The 16,756-nt window shown below is 37.1% G+C and overlaps 2 protein-coding genes across 6 annotated transcripts; one reads left to right on the top strand and one right to left on the bottom strand.

Annotated features, from left to right (window-relative positions):
* The first annotated feature begins 3,969 nt into the window (after window positions 1–3,969).
* Window positions 3,970–16,652, top strand: LOC112575845 (transcription intermediary factor 1-alpha-like). Of its 5 annotated transcripts, none has more exons than XM_025257906.1 (6): window positions 3,970–4,076; window positions 4,972–6,077; window positions 6,209–6,361; window positions 6,890–6,988; window positions 7,399–7,576; window positions 7,865–8,326. In XM_025257906.1, exons 2-6 carry the CDS (start codon window positions 4,986–4,988, stop codon window positions 8,026–8,028), a joined length of 1,686 nt encoding a protein of 561 aa, XP_025113691.1. In that variant the 5' UTR covers window positions 3,970–4,076; window positions 4,972–4,985; the 3' UTR covers window positions 8,029–8,326. The 5 variants fall into 5 exon arrangements, with proteins under 5 accessions (XP_025113691.1, XP_025113696.1, XP_025113695.1 ...); XM_025257910.1 differs by having other exon boundaries at window positions 3,997–4,019; window positions 7,865–8,327; XM_025257907.1 differs by having other exon boundaries at window positions 4,016–4,155; window positions 7,865–8,327.
* Window positions 10,042–14,970, bottom strand: LOC112575847 (E3 ubiquitin-protein ligase TRIM33-like). Its single transcript, XM_025257915.1, has 6 exons — window positions 14,955–14,970; window positions 13,358–14,426; window positions 11,284–11,442; window positions 10,828–10,980; window positions 10,413–10,592; window positions 10,042–10,153 (listed from the first exon to the last, which is right to left on the bottom strand). Exons 2-6 carry the CDS (start codon window positions 14,423–14,425, stop codon window positions 10,133–10,135), a joined length of 1,581 nt encoding a protein of 526 aa, XP_025113700.1. The 5' UTR covers window position 14,426; window positions 14,955–14,970; the 3' UTR covers window positions 10,042–10,132.
* Window positions 16,653–16,756: the final 104 nt, after the last annotated feature.

Below are 16,756 nucleotides of genomic sequence, written 5' to 3'. Positions count from 1 at the left end.
TTCTGGATAGAAAAGTGTGTAGAACGTCCACACTAGTGCACACTGTCAAGAAACTACACCACGTGATCTCCATCCCTACCCACATCAACATCATCCTGCAGCCAAACGCTCACACGTCAGTCGCTATGAACCTCGCCACATTCCTCACGAGCGAAGGACATGGCGGCGTACCTCAAAGTGCAACAAGAGAAGATTAATTTACAAATAAAGCGAACACACCAACAGTAGAATGGCTCATCTTGAAAAGGCCCCAGTATTATTCATGCGAACCCCATGGAGGTTAGTAGAGCTAAAGTCATACCCTCAGAATCACTCAAGGCAGATTCAGAAACAACATGAACAATTTTACAGCCCCGTACTATACAAGATCTGGGAACAAGAGTTAGTACCAAGAGACCGGAAGCTAGGCAACCTGCTCAAGTTACCCAAGAAAGGAGACCTCTCTCAGTGCAACAATTGGCGGGGGATCATGCTGCTGTCCATCCCAAGTAAATTCCTATCAAGAGTAATTCTAGAGAGACTGAAGAAGGTACTAGACAAGAGACTGAGACCAGAACAAGTAGGGTTTCGCCAGGATAGGTCATGCACTGACCACATTACCATCCTCCATATCATAATTGAGCAGTCTGTTAAGGGTAGTCCTCCCTCTATATAACTTTTGTGGGCTTTGAGAAGGCAATTTGCAGCGCAGACAAGGACGATATCTATAGCTTCTTCTTGTTCTTCTTCCTGTTTTTGTTCTTCTTCTTTTTCTTGTTCTTGGTTTTAGTTCTTCTTCTTATTATTATTGTTATTAATATAAATTTGTACTTGACTTAATTAGTTAATTATTTTCAAAGTTTTGTGCAATTCTGTCAACGCTTATATGGATGTATTGAATACAAAGGGTACTAAAGTAACATACCTGATGTTGAAGAATTAAAGATGATTTCAAACTGTGGACGACTGGTGTCTGGAAGTGTAGTAATGTTCATGACCATGGTGAAGCCAGATTTTCTCATAAATTGTGTCTTAGCGACGGTTAAATGAAAGGTCACTAGATGGGAATAGGTAATAAATGACAATGGTAATTTACCTGGACACCCACTTAATAGAGTCGCATTGTTGTCGTCCAGCAGGGTCATGGTTTCAAAGTCACAATAGCTATTTATTTTAACACGATCCACGACAGCCACCATTCCTCGTGGAACGCTAAGCTCCAGGTCACAAAACCAAACTTCAGATAACAAAATATTAGGAATACCCGTTGGAATAAATGACCAGTGAACGGTGGCCTTACTAACGGTCACGTGATACCTCACACGACGGTTAGTACAGTTTTTGAATTCTAAATTAAAATGAGACCATCCATCATTACCGCGTGTGTTGTGAGACGTGTTGTGTACTGTTACCGTACCTAACATCTCGGTAACAGAGTTGTTACTTACAGCAGCAAACATCCGTGTCACCGTGTCACCATGGTTACTAACCGCCGGTGAGTGTGGACTCGTACTGTACGTGTGATTACCACGAGTAGAACCTAAGGAATGTTGGCTCCGGGGCTGTGTGGCCCTGTGTGCAGTCATGTCTGCCTCCCCTGACCAGACGACATTCGCTGTAATATTGAAATCTTCAGCAGAGAAGCTGGATGGAAAGTGAAAGAAAAGTAGTCTAATGATCGATGTCACGACTCTACCCATTAAACTCTGACGTTTTCTCTGTTTGGAAATAAATAAGATCGTAGAAAGAAAATGTTTCAATATCAGGAGCTACTCCAGAACCTTTGTGAAAAACTGGTAGAAAGCACGAGACGACAATATAAATACTTTTATTTAGTCTGTCAACATTATACCTTATAAAAATATTTATAAGACAATATTTTAAAATTATTTTTGCAATTCCCAGAAAGAAAAAAAATATTTTTCTTACAGGAAACCAACATTTTTGCATACAACAGTATCAAAAGCATCATTGGAAGACTGAAACCTAGGAAGCCTACAATGAATTTTCCATTGTGCATTAAAACTTTTTGTGGCTTTTCCATTCTTGAAAAGTAGCTCTTATTTCTCGTAATACAGTAAAAGAATCTTTTCTTCTATTGCCTTCCATGCCAACAAAAAAGTAACTAAAATATACTTTTTTAAACTTACTAGGTGTAGATTTTAAAAAATCTTTGCAATGTATGTAGTTTTAGCAAGAGAATAAATATTCAAGTAGGTGATTTTCGATGTTGTCTTTTATTTATTTCTTGGTAGAGCTTGGTACAAAAGTACACATTCAAATCCTTTAAAAAAGAAAGTAATACTTTATTTCAGCAGGAAAGTGTCTACATAACAGGGAAACGATATGCTTAAATGTTTTTACTGGGTTTTTTTTTTTTTTTTTTTTGCTGAATTTAATTTGATTAAAATATAAGCACGTTGTTTCCGTTCCCAACATTTTTGCTGCTACAAAAAGTGTGTCAGAAAGATAGATATACTTAGCTCGGCTTTTATGGCTCTTTGTCAGCGGGAGGTGGTACATTTAGTGAATGTCGAGTTGTCTGATAAAGATAAGGGGTGGGTGGGTGAAAAAGAAAGAGAGGGATACTGAATGCTGGCGGAAGAATCAAGAGTGAAATTTGTGGATAAATACCCGGCATCTGATTGTCGTCTTACAGAATAGGATCAGAAGCAGCTCAGGGTGATTTCTGGAAGAAAAAAGAAGAAAAAAACTCGATTCAAGATGAAAATGATTTTGCAAAGCCATTGCTGTGTTTGTGATATTGTCGAGAAAGACAAGTAAGAGAGTGAGAGGTGAGAGAGAATGAGCAAAAGAGAGGAGGAGAGATGATATTAGATTAGGGTTCAGGCGTGTTTAGCTGTTGTTGGTTAATTAATTAAATCGATTGATTAAATGATGGCAATTCTTGCACCCAGCCATTTGCGAAACATTGTATTTAAAGTATAGTTATTGTGTATCACTGATTTCCGCTACATCCTAGGGACAGGTGCTAGTATAATACAAAACCAACAAAACTGGAGAAAAGCTTCGAACAGTGTGACAATGCATTCTGGGTGCAGAGAGGGAAAGAGGATTCATCGCCACCTACATTGTACAGACTGTTACTACAATGAATGCACGTTGATAGCTTCGTGCTTTACAGAAAGACATTCATCCTTCAAGAAATAAAAAACAAAAAGACAAAAGTCAAGCTCTAAAACAGGAAATATCTCACATCACCGTACATTGTATGGCCATGTGCTGTATAAAGTTAACACAAGAGATGATGAGAAATGACAAATCTTTATTTACGAGTGGAACAGTATTTGCAAAGGGAATTTGTTCCCCGTACATTTAGTCCTCGATCCGGGGAGAAGAAACTAAAATATTACTTTACTACAACATAAAGGTGTTAAAATAACAAAGGAGGAATTAGAATGTTCGCAAATATTGTAGTTAAGGACTAATTTAACAATGATTTTTTACTGGAGAAATAATATTAATATATCTTACATGCTCAGTTTTTAAGTTGATTGTGATGTGGCTGTAGATTAATAAAGGTTTTTATGTAGATGTAGAATTTTGCTTTAATTTGGTGTTCAGTACATTCTGTACGACGTGGTTACCAAAAGTAGTCGACTAAGTACACATTACTTATTATAGTAAACAACGTTTCAAAAATACCTGCTGGAGGTATTAATTGACATTTTGTAAAATAAAATTATTTTGTTAAGCGATAAAGGCGAGAGTATGTACTAATTACTGTCTATACCTTTTGACAGAGCTGACGAGTATGTAAATATCTTGTAGGTATTCTGCTACTGGGGTAGCTACACACATGCAACACACTTAGATAGTGAAGTCGGTTAATCCGTATCTCACATGTGTGTCACAGGCTATTGCACCCAACAACGAGTTGAACAGAAATTGCTAGCTGCGTGGGACATAACACTATTAATAACTGCAGGTGTAGGAAGATCACGTGACCAGTATCACGCACTCTTATCGCGTCACTGTGGCGGTGAGCGCTGCGTGACTAACACAGGTGAGGTGTACAGGTGAGGTGTTCAGAGCAGGACGACATATTGTCGCTCGAGTTCGTGTTTCTATCTCAGGTAAAAACTATTTAATTTTGGACTGCAAACCCTATCCTACTGACATCAGTGTAAAGAATCGCATTTACAAAGTTTAACAGTAAGTAATTATTTTGTTCAGTAAAGTCAGAAGTACGTGTTCTTGCACCTAGTCCGTCACAGGTGATTTGATGCACGGTACAAACCGAAACAAAGCAAAGAATGCTGTAGAGGGTGACTAACAAACATATTGCTATTATATGCAATAACACATGCACACATACAAATGTTCAGTCTATATGTATACATGTTCACATTATTTTCGTTCTTTTTCTATTTCTATGCTTCATATTTAGCTCAGCCTTCGAACAAATGTTGCACAGTATACGCTCCCAACCTTTTGATAAATAAAACATTAAGCGTGTGAGTCACAGGTTTTTTTTTTATTGCATCAATCATGTCCGGTCATGTAGACAAGCTGTGTTTATATGCTGCCAGATGATGCAAGTGCATAAGTGATTGAACATGCTCACACAAACACATGAGATTTCATTTTCAAAAGGTGAAAGGTAAAGCATAGCCTTTTCTTATGAGGTTTGTCATCCGTGCTTCCTACCTTCATTACCCAATCCTCAAAGGATAAAGTAACTCGGGGAATGCGCTGGAACATATGGGTATGGCGGACATCTACCATAAAAAAGGTGGAAGTGGCTTGCCTAGTATTTGGTATCAACCAGTAGGCGTTTTTATAAGTACCCTTGTGACGCGGCAACTAACACACAATCAGCCAGAATAGCATATGCTAATTAATAAGTTCACACACTAACAAAATAAAAAAGCACCGACAATAATTGATCTCTAAAACTACATCTCCAAAAGCTCTTTTTTATATCATGAGTTTAGTTAGACAATGCATGTTTTTATTTATTCATTACAGATTCTCACACAAGCATGGCAGCAACCTTAGTGAATCCACATGAAAGAGAATGTGCAGTGTGCATGAATGACTTCAAAACACCAAAGATTCTACCCTGTGGTCATCTCCTGTGTCGAGAATGCGTAGTTTCCTGGATTTTCTCAAAAACTGACGCTGGTTGTCCATTGTGTAGATGTCCTATAGTAGAGTCCCGAGGTCCTGCAAAACAAATAGATAAATTTGTTGACGCCCTGCCGACAGATTTTGTGATGGAAGCTCTAGTGGACAGCGCCCGTTTGCTAGCTAAGCATCGTATTTGTCACGTATGTGATGATGTCAGTGCTGAATTCATCTGTATGCAGTGTCTGGACATGATGTGTTCATCGTGTGCCAATATACACAAGAAGATGTCCATCAGCCGCAGTCACGATGTGGAGAGTGTCAGCACTGTAACACCTGAACGTCTGGCTGCCAGCCGCCCTGCACTGTGTGCTGACCACGGCGACAAACACGCGGAGTTCTTCTGTACTAATCACAGCCTCGCTGTCTGCGCATCATGCAGCTCCAAGAAACACAAAACATGCTCCAGAGTCTGTCTTCTGGACGACATAAAATTGTCAAACAAAAATACTCTAGACGACTTGATGAAGGTCCTTGTTGAGGCGGAGAACCAGACAGAAAATGCTCTAATTCATCTTGATGCTTGTTTCAAGGAGGTAGACGATAGCGAAAGAAGTGACATCAGGAAAGTGGACGAAGTATGCGATCGGCTTCAGGAACTGGTTGAAAAATGCCGTAGGATGTTAAAGGAACAGACTTGCGATTTACATTCCAGGGTCAAGAGTTCACTCAGTGACGCGAAGGCAGCTTTCGGCAAGCGGCTGGCAAAGGTTACGTCACACAAACATATCGTGTCGCGAGCCAAAGCAGCAGCTCCATGTCTGGCAATGATCCGGGCAACTAGCGTTCTCTCAGACAGGGTCAACAGCCTTGACCTTAAGTTGGAACTGAGGGCAGAAATCTTGGCAATGCCTAGGACCAGTGAGAAAGCACGTGATGACGTGGTCATACAGATAGAGAAACAGCTTCGAATGTTGGAACAACTCAAGTCTGAGCCTGAGCCTGAGGTAAATACTATTTGTCAGCGTGCTGAATACATTGGTCACAGGTGAGAGCAGCAAATGCATGCATGTCTGAATTATCGTAAAATGAACTGAATTTTTTTTTTATCTAAGATGATTGTTTGGTTTACTTGCAGAAGCAGGTCCTTAAGTTTAGCGCAGCTTATGGGAAGATGACTCCCCGAAAACTTATCAAAATGCCAGCAGAAGACAAGGAGTATGGGCTGTTCTTTCTAGAAAGTGGAAAAGTGGTGTCACGTGAACCGCTGAAGCCAAATATTCATTACAGGGTACGTAACCTTGTACATACGTACTACTGCTAGCACAGAGATACAGTAAGTGTCATCTGTGTCTGGGGGTCATCCAGTTCACACTCACATCCACGCACACATGTCCTTCATCCCAGTCACTCGTTCGGCCGGTGGAAAGCAACGCTCAATCGACCTGCTAAAATGTAAGAAAGAAAAAGGAACAGTACATAGGCAAAAGTATTTGACTAATAGATCACATATAAACCTTCAGATTTGCTGCAGTGGCTTACTACCTCATCGTTTATCTTCCCAGTGGTGTAATATACTTCAATAGGCACTCTCCAAAAATGTTTGAGTAAATGGTAGCAATGAAAAGTAAATAAAAAGGATAAGGCCTAAAGGATAAATACCATGATTGCAATGTCAGAGTGTGTGTTGTTGTTTTGGTTTTGTTGTTGTTATCTATGTATATCGGAAGATTAACTCAAGTGTTAAAATCACACTTTTTATTGCCAAAGGCTTGTCAAATAATTAAAATGTGATTCTTTTCCTTTTCTTTGCATCCAGATTTCTCTAATAGAAAATGTATGGGAAGAGTTTACAAATCACTTGCAGTTTGGAGTGTCAGGAAAAGATCCATCCGCTTGCAACTTACAAGAGAAACAAGTATGTAGAAGTTTAAAACGGAGTTGACTACCGGTGTGTTCGTCAACACAATTTTCCATTAAACTCAGTCTTTTCGATGTTAAAGAGACCAGAGATTTCTGTCTGTTCTGAAACTAAATTTCATTGTTTCTATTTCCGTTAAAATTGAAAGAATTTAGATGGTAATTCTAGATAACGGCCACTAATCATTGTTTACCACGCATGCTTAAGTACCCCTGATACCAGCAACCAATCATAAAATACGTGACCACGAGGTATATGGCAAGAGATACAACTCTAGTCAGGCAAATAGTATTCAAGTACTGAATAATCTCTTTAACGGTTTAATAATTAATCTTTACTTCAAAGTACACTTTAACAAAGATATTGAAAGCGTAAAGAGAAGTCAATCTTGTTTGTGTTTTCGGCAGGACTTCAGTGTTTCCAGATGGATTAAGTGGACGGCGAAAGGAAGCTATGCTGGACTGATGATGGATTCTTCTAAAGTCCTTCACTTTTATTTTGAGGACAAAGAAATAGGGACACAGAAGAAGAATGTCCCTAGACCCTGCTATGCCAGTTTTTACATTCATACCCGTTGCATTCAAGGTAGGAGGCTTTAGAGATATCTTTTGATATCTACGATAGGTTATGTATAGGTACATAAAAATGTAATTTTTAATTTCTAAGATCATTCATTTGAAAAGCACTTGTTAAAGGAGGTTCTTTTGCAACTAAATGAGATCATGGTCAAGAGAAAGCAGTACGCCGGTGGACATAGTTGCAGTTTTACAGTTGTTGCTGAAAAAACTTCTCTCTTTGCGGCGATAAGTTCGTTATATTAAGAAAATTTTATTATTTGAAGTTTTAATGATTTACTCATCATTTTGTCATCAGGTGTCGATACTACCTTTAATCAAAGCAAAGTAACGACTATCAAAAATGAACAGTCAGCTGTAAAGAACAGCGACAGAGAACTCCCCGTGATCAGTTCTTTCAGGTGGTTCTACTGTACTCTTTGCCTGTTGATGACTATCATCAGCCTTCATAACAGTTTTTAAAAATAAAACTTAATGAAATTTAATTTTAGAGGTATTTGATATCGGGAGATTATAAGAAGCAATGAAAAATCTTTAAAATGGAATGTGATTTTTTGTTAATTAACTAGGAAATTAATCTTATTATTTTTCTGGGAATCCACAGGACAACAAATGTATTTCGACAAATGTAAATGTACTATAGACACTGCTACAAATAAAATTAAACTGGAATATACAATATATCTATTGTAATTGAAGAAAATATATCACAATAATATGTTAATTACTTTTTAATTACTGCAGCTAGTGTATTTTGTCAAAAAATTGCTTTAAATTTAAGAGAATAACATTGTCTTTTAAGAAACTAAAATCCAGACTAGTGAAGGTTGAAATTGTATGTGCTTTATGCATTGATGTGTTGCCTTTTAAAGATATATATATATAAAAGGGGAATTTAACTGCGGGCTTTTTGTTATCTTCCCTTTCTTTCTGTCTCTCGATTATTACTGCTGACACCAATCACCATAGTTGTCAGGTGTTACAATGTTGAGACTGTCCACATCTGAAAGAGCCTTTCTTCCTGTTTTTGATACTTGGATTTTAAATGTATCGTATATCTGTAGGACAAAACATCAAAGGAAATAGTAATCAAGAAGCAGAGTTACCTATTAAATCGAATTGAAAATGTGAAAAAAACAATGTTTCTGTTTATTACGTTTCTGTTTATTTATTTATTAAATAACAGCGAGATAAGGCTTCGTACTTCAAATGCCTCATAGATATAATTTGCTACATTATTACCAAATGCTTACTAGTATTTGATAGTAGCATGAAGAAACAAGACGCAGATGGATATTGGGGACACTTTTTGTAAATCATTTCTCAATACACTGTATTTTGGACATACGAATATAACATGCGATTCCGACTCTACAACACCTGGACAAACGAGTCACTACAGACAGAGCCACAGATAGTGTTACATCACTTCTTTTATTGCTTCAAGTACATCAGCTACACTTCGCAATATTTGTTTTTTCTCAATCTTCTTCAAAAGATCTCCATTGAATAATATATAAACAGGGTTATGTATACTAATCTCTGCACAGAAATAGCAGAAGTAAGTACCAAAAAAGTTTGGAAAAACAACGTGAAAGCCGACTACATGAGCAGACACTTTAAAGATTTCCTAAATAAAAATTCCATAACATAAATATGTTGTTATTATATTTATAAACAATTTGCACAGTGTGTATTTTATTGTTTCATACTGTAGTTGAGCATATGTGCATTTTTATAAATTAAATTATTGTAAAGAAAATATGCTGATAATTTACTTTAATAAACTGTACTTATGAAATTTCTTAGCAGGCATCATGTGTTTCATTATGTACATAATAAATATATGGGTGAAAGGCAAGTATGTGATCATGTGAACTCTGTATATCTGTGTGCTGTATTGAAGTATACTGCTAACATCATCTGTTTGTTGTTAGTAAAGACTAAGCTTAGCACGCATAGTGATATAAACACACATTACAGTTCCCATATGTCACATTAGGAAGAATTTGTATGACATGAAATTAATCTTACATTAAGAGCGCTGAGAAAAAAACAAAACGGTTTAACTTTTAAATGAATAGTTATAAAAAGATATGTAGGGAGATAGAGTTCCTATATTTTAGTGATAATATAATGTTAGTTTGTATTTTCTGTTCCACTTGCATTTCAAAGATTCTGTGTGCGCGTGAATACCTGTGTTTGAGTAATAAACAAAATGTTTCAGTGTGTTTGTGTATTTATCTGTGTGTCCGTGTGTATGTCTGTGCATTATTATTGATCAGATGTTTCTCTTCTATTCTTTGTGTCTGTACATATATTAGAGGGGGCAACTGATACAAATGAGTTAAAATATTACTTTACTCGAAGTTTTATTTTCTTCTATTTAACTGAAAATAAGAATCAGACACGAGAGAGCTTGTCATCTTAATGTTTTCAAGAGAAAACATGTTAACGAAGCAATTACATTTCAGCAGTCAATGGTAGTATCAATGGCCATGTTGATGGCTGGAACTATATTCACGCTTTACTTTCTCTTGTTGTCCTACATTCTTCATGATCTGTTTCATGTAGGAAGGGCTGTCACCTGCACAACAAAGACAATAAAGCAACAGGTACAACGCTGAGGAATTTACACACAAAGAAAACGATTTTTTTAAATATCCATTTAAAATATAAAGCATGTACGTCAACGAAATAAAAATATATTAGAAGGGTTTCATCTTTTACTATTAACTGCAGATTTCTAAGTGACTTCGCCATAAAACAGTACAAAAGACATTTACAGTTTTATAAAACAATCACAAACGTTTTTGTAGAATGTAACCTGCAACTTTGTCTCTCACCTTAGTGACTGCATCGTACAAACTAAATACAGGAAAATAGGGCGGTGGGACACGTTTCGCTACAATCCCCTGGTCCTGTCCGTCGACATAGAGGTGAAGGTCGTTTGAGGAGTCCACCAGGACCCCGACTCGACTCCTGACTTGAAGTTTCTTGAGACGTTCTCCTATCTTGCTAGGTACCTGAAAATAGTTTCCTGATAATTACGTACCATTACAGATGACAAAAAAGGATTTTGTTAATTTTTGGTTACTTGCATATGCCACTGAATTTAGAAAACGGAAGATCACATATCTAAACTTTACAAAAAACATTTTTATGAAGAAAAGAAGAAAAGTAAATGATAATTTTCTTCCATTACTACATAGATACCAAATCACAAGGCCGTTTTTTGCACTTGTAGCCATGGAAACTCACAATCATTTTCTGGTGGATGATCCAATCGACTCCGACGATGCTGGAATCTTTTAGGTTTACGCAGGAACTCGTCATATTGAGGCGCTCAGGAGGCATTCTGGTCACTCCTACGGATAACGCATTCTCTGTTGCTGTTACTTCGTTCACTTTGACCTGCATCAACAGTACAGTGTCACGATTTGGCTAAAAGTGACAGAAGATTAGGTTGACTGGATGACCTACACGTTATCCAACGCTCAGTAAAATTGGACAAAATGCGTGACCAGATATACAATATATTGAGACTAACCAATCCGCAAAGTTTTTATAAAACGGAGTAAAGTATTTAAAAAAATACTTTAGAAGGATTGTTGTTTTTCGCCTGTGCAAGGAAAGGAAAGTGACTCATTGAAATGTTTGTTTTATAGTTAGTTTTAATCGTCGTCATCATCGTCGTAATCGTCGTCGTCGTCTTACCTCATACAAGACGTTCGGCACCATAGCGTCACGTGACACGATCAACCCGTTAAAGAATGCACGTTTATTTATCTTCTCCGCGGTCATGTTACCGTTCGACAGACGAATGTTGGTTCCGCAGTTGTCGTGGAACACAAGGACTGGTGGCTGTGCGTCTACCTGTAAATAATGTTCAGTCTCTTCTTGATAAAACTTACATCTATTTACTTGATATCCTAAATCTATAACAATAAATTGCAAGTAATTAAAACTATTAGTCGCATTTATGAGTTGAGATTTCCTGCAATATTTGACGATTATAATATTTGGTTTTGAAGATTTATGTTGGATATTAGAAGACAAGGTTATTTGATTGCAGCAGTAACCCGGTGGCAAGTTCGACACAAGTTCGACACAAAAGATTTTATTCAATAATTATAATACATATATAAGCCATGAGGGCTAAAAGAAATTAGCCTCATTAAATGGGTTAGGTAAGCGTACTGCCCCAGGGCAAATGATATGTGTGTAGTTTGTAAACGTGATTAAACTTTCAGAAAGAATATTTTAAAGGTATGGTCTGATATGCGTGTTATTATCCCACGTTAGGAGAATCTGCTCAAGATGTGTGAATAAAAAAGAATATATATATAGTTGACAATGAAATTAAAATAAACTTCGAACATTTAGACAGCATACGTTCTGTAATAATTTTAATTTATAAGGTTTTTTTTTTTTTGCTTGTTAGTTCGTTTGTTTGTTTGTTTGTTTGTAGTGTAATACTTCCTGGAATCTAAGAATTATGTAGGCAAATCCCTTCATGTAAATGTAATAAAAGACTACTGAACCGATGTGATATAATCCCTACTCAAGGTAATGGTCTACCAAGTTTACGATTTTTAGGTGTTTTCAACATTCTGATGACTTTGCTAGAAAACAAAATATACAAGTTAACATGCTCTGAATGTGCTTTCTGTTTGTTTAGAACCAAACAGTATTTCTTAAAAATATAAAGGGCAAATTATGTACCTACTTGCTACAAGGAGGACGGAAAATGGAGCTATGAGGCTGAATATTACAGGTGTTGAATTTGTACATGGCGTAAATATTCTGCGTAAAGCTTAATGCATGAACATATGGGAGGTAGAAATAATAAACCCATTCATAATTTGCATATACAATAAGAGGAATTTTTGGATAAAAATTAAAACGAAAGATGATATTATTGTATAATATCTAATAATTATGAAACTTTGTATGTTTTTGTTAGTGACGCCAATAAAGATGATATAAAAAATATTGCAAAAAAGAAGCTTAAATCGATGTAGCAGGACCGAGATATTTTTTTCTCCAATTGCTATTGTGATGTTCATAATGGGTCGTAAAAAATCTTCCTAAAAATTAGCCTGCTCTTTTTGGTCAAGTAATATAACTTTGATACTGCGTTAAAAGCTTTGTATCTGTTTAATCCCAGGTTGTCTGATATACTCTGTCTCCACCATCCGCCTCTTCGAGGCAAAACTATGACGTGCCTATGAAAGGCACATCGAAACAACTGTTTGTAGTCTGTGAAAGATTTTTTTCTAAGTAGAAAATTTATACATGAGACAATACAGACTAACAAAACCACTTTAAATTAATACACATGTTTGTATTTGTGGCTTGTCCCTACACAATTTCGATATTCCTGTCATACATTTTTGCTGTTACTTAAAAAAAAGTACTCAAATTTGCAATGTCTTTGCAGGCCAAACGTTCCCCTGCTCACACTGTAGTAAGCATTTAAAGGTTTTGAATAATATATACAAGGTTTACTACTGAGTTATTTTGTAGTTGAAGCTCATGTCACCTTGTCCATTAACTTTCGAGATACATAGTGAACTACGATATCTACAAAAGCTCAAACTGCATACAGGATAAGAAATAGTATGTTTAACCCTAACCCTAATTACTCTATCGAAATGAACAAATCGTAACCATAAATTTACAACTGCGAGATAAAAAAGTTTTAAATGTAATTTGAAAAAATGAAACAAATGTAAGAGACAAAAAATTAAATCGTTATAACATTTCAGCAGCCTGTCAAAAGAATTACCTCTGTCTCTGTCCACTGCTCCTCCAACATCAGTAGCTCCTGTTGTATCCGACTCACAACGTTTGTAAAACCCTCTGCACTAGACAAGGGCTTCACCCACAACCGTCTTTGCAAGTCGGCGCTGATCTCAAGGCTGTTCACCCTGTCTTTCAGATCCTGTGTCATGTGTATCAGTGCAGGACGTGGTGACACTGCCACCGCTCTCGTCACAATGTGTTTGTGTGACGTCACCTTCCCTAGACAGTTGCTAAGGTCAGTCTTGACATCACGTAACGAATTCCTGATTTTGAGATGTGACGTCCAAGTGTTTTCCTTCAAATTCTTACACAAATCTTCCACAAGCTTGTAAAGACGGTCACATGACTTGTCTACCTCCGCCATGTCTTCTTGTTCGCTGACATCAACTTCCTGCAGACGTGACGTCAGCTGACCTATAGCCTGCTCTAGCTTCTGCTCCGCTTCTACCAGAATCTTTGTCAAGTCGTTTAGTGATTTTTGAGCTAACTCTATTTCATTGTCAAGATAGTTTGTTTCTGGACATACTTTGTGTTTGTTAGACTTACAAGCTGAGCAGACAGCGAGGCGGTGCTCGTGGCAGAAGTACTTCGCCTGTTTGTCGCCGTGGTCAGCACACAGTGCAGGGCGGCTGGCAGCCAGACGTTCAGGTGTCACAGTGCTGACACTCTCCACATCGTGACTGCGGCTCATCGGAAGCTTTTTATGAACTTTTAGACACGCTGAACACAACATGTCCTGACACTGCATACAGATGAAGTCCGCCCTGACGTCCTCACACACACAACAAAGGTGATCTTTACTCAGCACACGAGCGCTCTCCACCAGCGCTTCCATCACAAAGTCTGTCGGCAGGGCGTCAACAGTGTCGGACGAACTTCCATCTGACTGCTCTACTATAGGACATCTACACAGCGGACACCCGGCATCAGGTTTGGAATCCATCCAGGAAATGACACATTCTCGACACAGGAGATGACCACAGGGTAGAATCTTTGGTGTGGTGAAGTCATTCGTGCACACGGCACACTCTCTTTCGTGTGGCTCAGCCATCCTGGAATCATAGTTACAAGTCAAACAATACATACTAATATTAATACGAATTTTGCAGATTTTATCTTTGGGAAAGAGGATGCCTAACTTGCAAAGTTTGTTGTTCGTAATTTGCGGGACTAAAAGCTAGCGAGAATAAAACTGAATTATTCAAACAGCATCTCCAGTTGCAGTAGCTAGTTGAAAGTACAAATTTTATTCACAACGGTCCGGATTTAATAATGGTTCAAATTTTCTTGTAGAAAGACAAGTATCTAAAAATAAAATAAAATAAAAAGGGAGGTAATAACATTGCTAAAACAAAGAGTTTATTATCTAGCAGATTTCCTTAAGTCATTTTTTTTAAATTCTGTAGAAAGTTTCAACTAAAGCCAACTGTTAGCTTAAGTGAGTACCTAGCAATGAATGTCATTGCACAGACTGACCTACTTCACGCTATGGCTCACCAAAGTATGACTGCCACACACACACCCGGGGTATTAGTGGCTGTGGTGACGTCAAGCGATGTAACCGAGTAGAGTTTACTCACCTTTTCTTCAGATGATTGAGTTAGGTGAGACTTGGATCCGTCTGACAAATACTTCAGTGTAAAGAGTTAAAAACCTTAAGTCTCTACTCTTTATGACGACAGGTCGTGCTATGACATTGGTATACAAGTCACGTGACCTATAATTATAGTATGTCAACTAATATGGCAATTTGCGTTAAGAAGGTTTTTGGAAATGCGTTGGCGCTTTCGTTTTATTTTTTACCAGTGTTTGTTTGTCTACGGGCTGATGTGCTGCCAGCTTGACCAGTTCACGATTTATTGTTTCTATCCTACCGCTCTAATCACAACTTTGCTCTAACAAAGTAACTAAACACACTAAACACACAAGGTTACTGGAGTGTTCCAGGAAGCTAACCGTTCTCTTCAACTGGGAATTCCCGAGTGAGTAGACTGGTGTATGTTGATGTTGATAACTTTATATAGAAGATGTTACATAGAGTCACCGACTTTCTGTTGACACTGGAGAGTATCCCACCCCACAGGAACAGGGAGATGTGTGTGTGTGTGGTGATTGTAGTAGGTGCAAATAAACTTGAAATTTTGACAAAGTCTTTATTCTTTGTTTTAGTTAGTTATTTTATTATCACCATAATATTTTAAAAGCCAATATCAGTCGTTGTGACAAGAGGACGTTATATTAATTTACCATAAACATAAAGAGAGATTGAAGCACATCTGCTACATTTCCCAACATTACTTTTCTAAATCTTTTACTACCACATGTGAAATATGTGTACAGATTTATGTATAGATACATTGTTTACAGGAAATTGAATAGAAAATAAAAGTCCACTTTAATAAAAGGTATTAAAGGCATAACGAGAAGTAAAATGTAGTTTGTGTTTTCGGCAGGACTTCAGTGTTTCCAGGTGGATTAAGTGGACGGCGAAAGGAAGCTTTGCTGGACTGATGATGGATTCTTCTAAAGTCTTTCACTTAATTTTTGAGGACAAAGAAATAGACACACAGAAAAAAATGTCACTAGACCCTGCTATGCCGTTTTAGAGATATCTTTTGATATGTACAGGTATGTATAGGTACACAAAAACATGTAATTTCTAATTTCTAGGATCAATCATTAAAGGAGATTCTATTACAATTTAATGAGAACATGGTCAAGAGAAAGCATTACACCAGTGGACATAGTTGCAGTTTTACAGTTGCTGCAAAAAAAAAAACTTATCTCTTTGTGGTGATGACTTCCTTACACACCAACACAAAACGCATTTGGTTAGCGGAAAGTCATGTCGCATTTTTTTTATTTTTTAAGAGTATTTATGTCTATAAAAAAACAAATATCAATCAATGACAATTATATTGTCCGCTTTTATCGATAACCTTTCGACAAACGTTCAGTAAGCTTCATAAAATGAACTGCTTTTAGTGGCAAAAACCTGCACAGGGTGATTAAAGTCCTGTCTGAACCAAACATTGTAGAACATTAGGAGTTTTGAAGAGTACCAACAATGTCTGAGGGCGCAAGGTCAGGCGAGTATGGTGGGTGTGGCAACACTTTCTCTTCCAGATCCAATAACTTTTCATGCTTGATTAAACTTGTGTGTAGCTGCTAAAGGTTGGCATAAGTTTATTTTCTCTTTGTTATCTTTGTCTTGTGGTTAATTTCTACCACTAGAAACTTATCGACTGCATTTAGACTCAAAATATAATAGCATAGAGCCATCATCTTTACTATCTGTGTCAAATGGTATTCTTCATACATATTTATTTAATTTAAATAAACAATTTATTTATTTTGTCTCTAAAAATTGCTTTTAAAATCT

This window comes from Pomacea canaliculata, linkage group LG11 (assembly GCF_003073045.1).
Source record: "Pomacea canaliculata isolate SZHN2017 linkage group LG11, ASM307304v1, whole genome shotgun sequence".
NCBI lineage: Eukaryota > Metazoa > Mollusca > Gastropoda > Architaenioglossa > Ampullariidae > Pomacea > Pomacea canaliculata.
This window is presented reverse-complemented; position numbering and strand designations above follow the sequence as displayed.

Excerpts from the sequence above, each read along its gene's own strand:
- LOC112575845 (XM_025257910.1), top strand. The coding sequence starts at position 4,986 with ATGGCAGCAACCTTAGTGAATCCACATGAAAGAGAATGTGCAGTGTGC. Across the intron at positions 6,078-6,208 it reads AGTCTGAGCCTGAGCCTGAG|AAGCAGGTCCTTAAGTTTAG; the intron begins GTAAATACTATT and ends GTTTACTTGCAG. Across the intron at positions 7,577-7,864 it reads TCATACCCGTTGCATTCAAG|GTGTCGATACTACCTTTAAT; the intron begins GTAGGAGGCTTT and ends TTTTGTCATCAG.
- LOC112575847 (XM_025257915.1), bottom strand. The coding sequence starts at position 14,425 with ATGGCTGAGCCACACGAAAGAGAGTGTGCCGTGTGCACGAATGACTTC. Across the intron at positions 10,981-11,283 it reads TGCCGAACGTCTTGTATGAG|GTCAAAGTGAACGAAGTAAC; the intron begins GTAAGACGACGA and ends CTGTTGATGCAG. Across the intron at positions 10,593-10,827 it reads TCATCCACCAGAAAATGATT|GTACCTAGCAAGATAGGAGA; the intron begins GTGAGTTTCCAT and ends AACTATTTTCAG.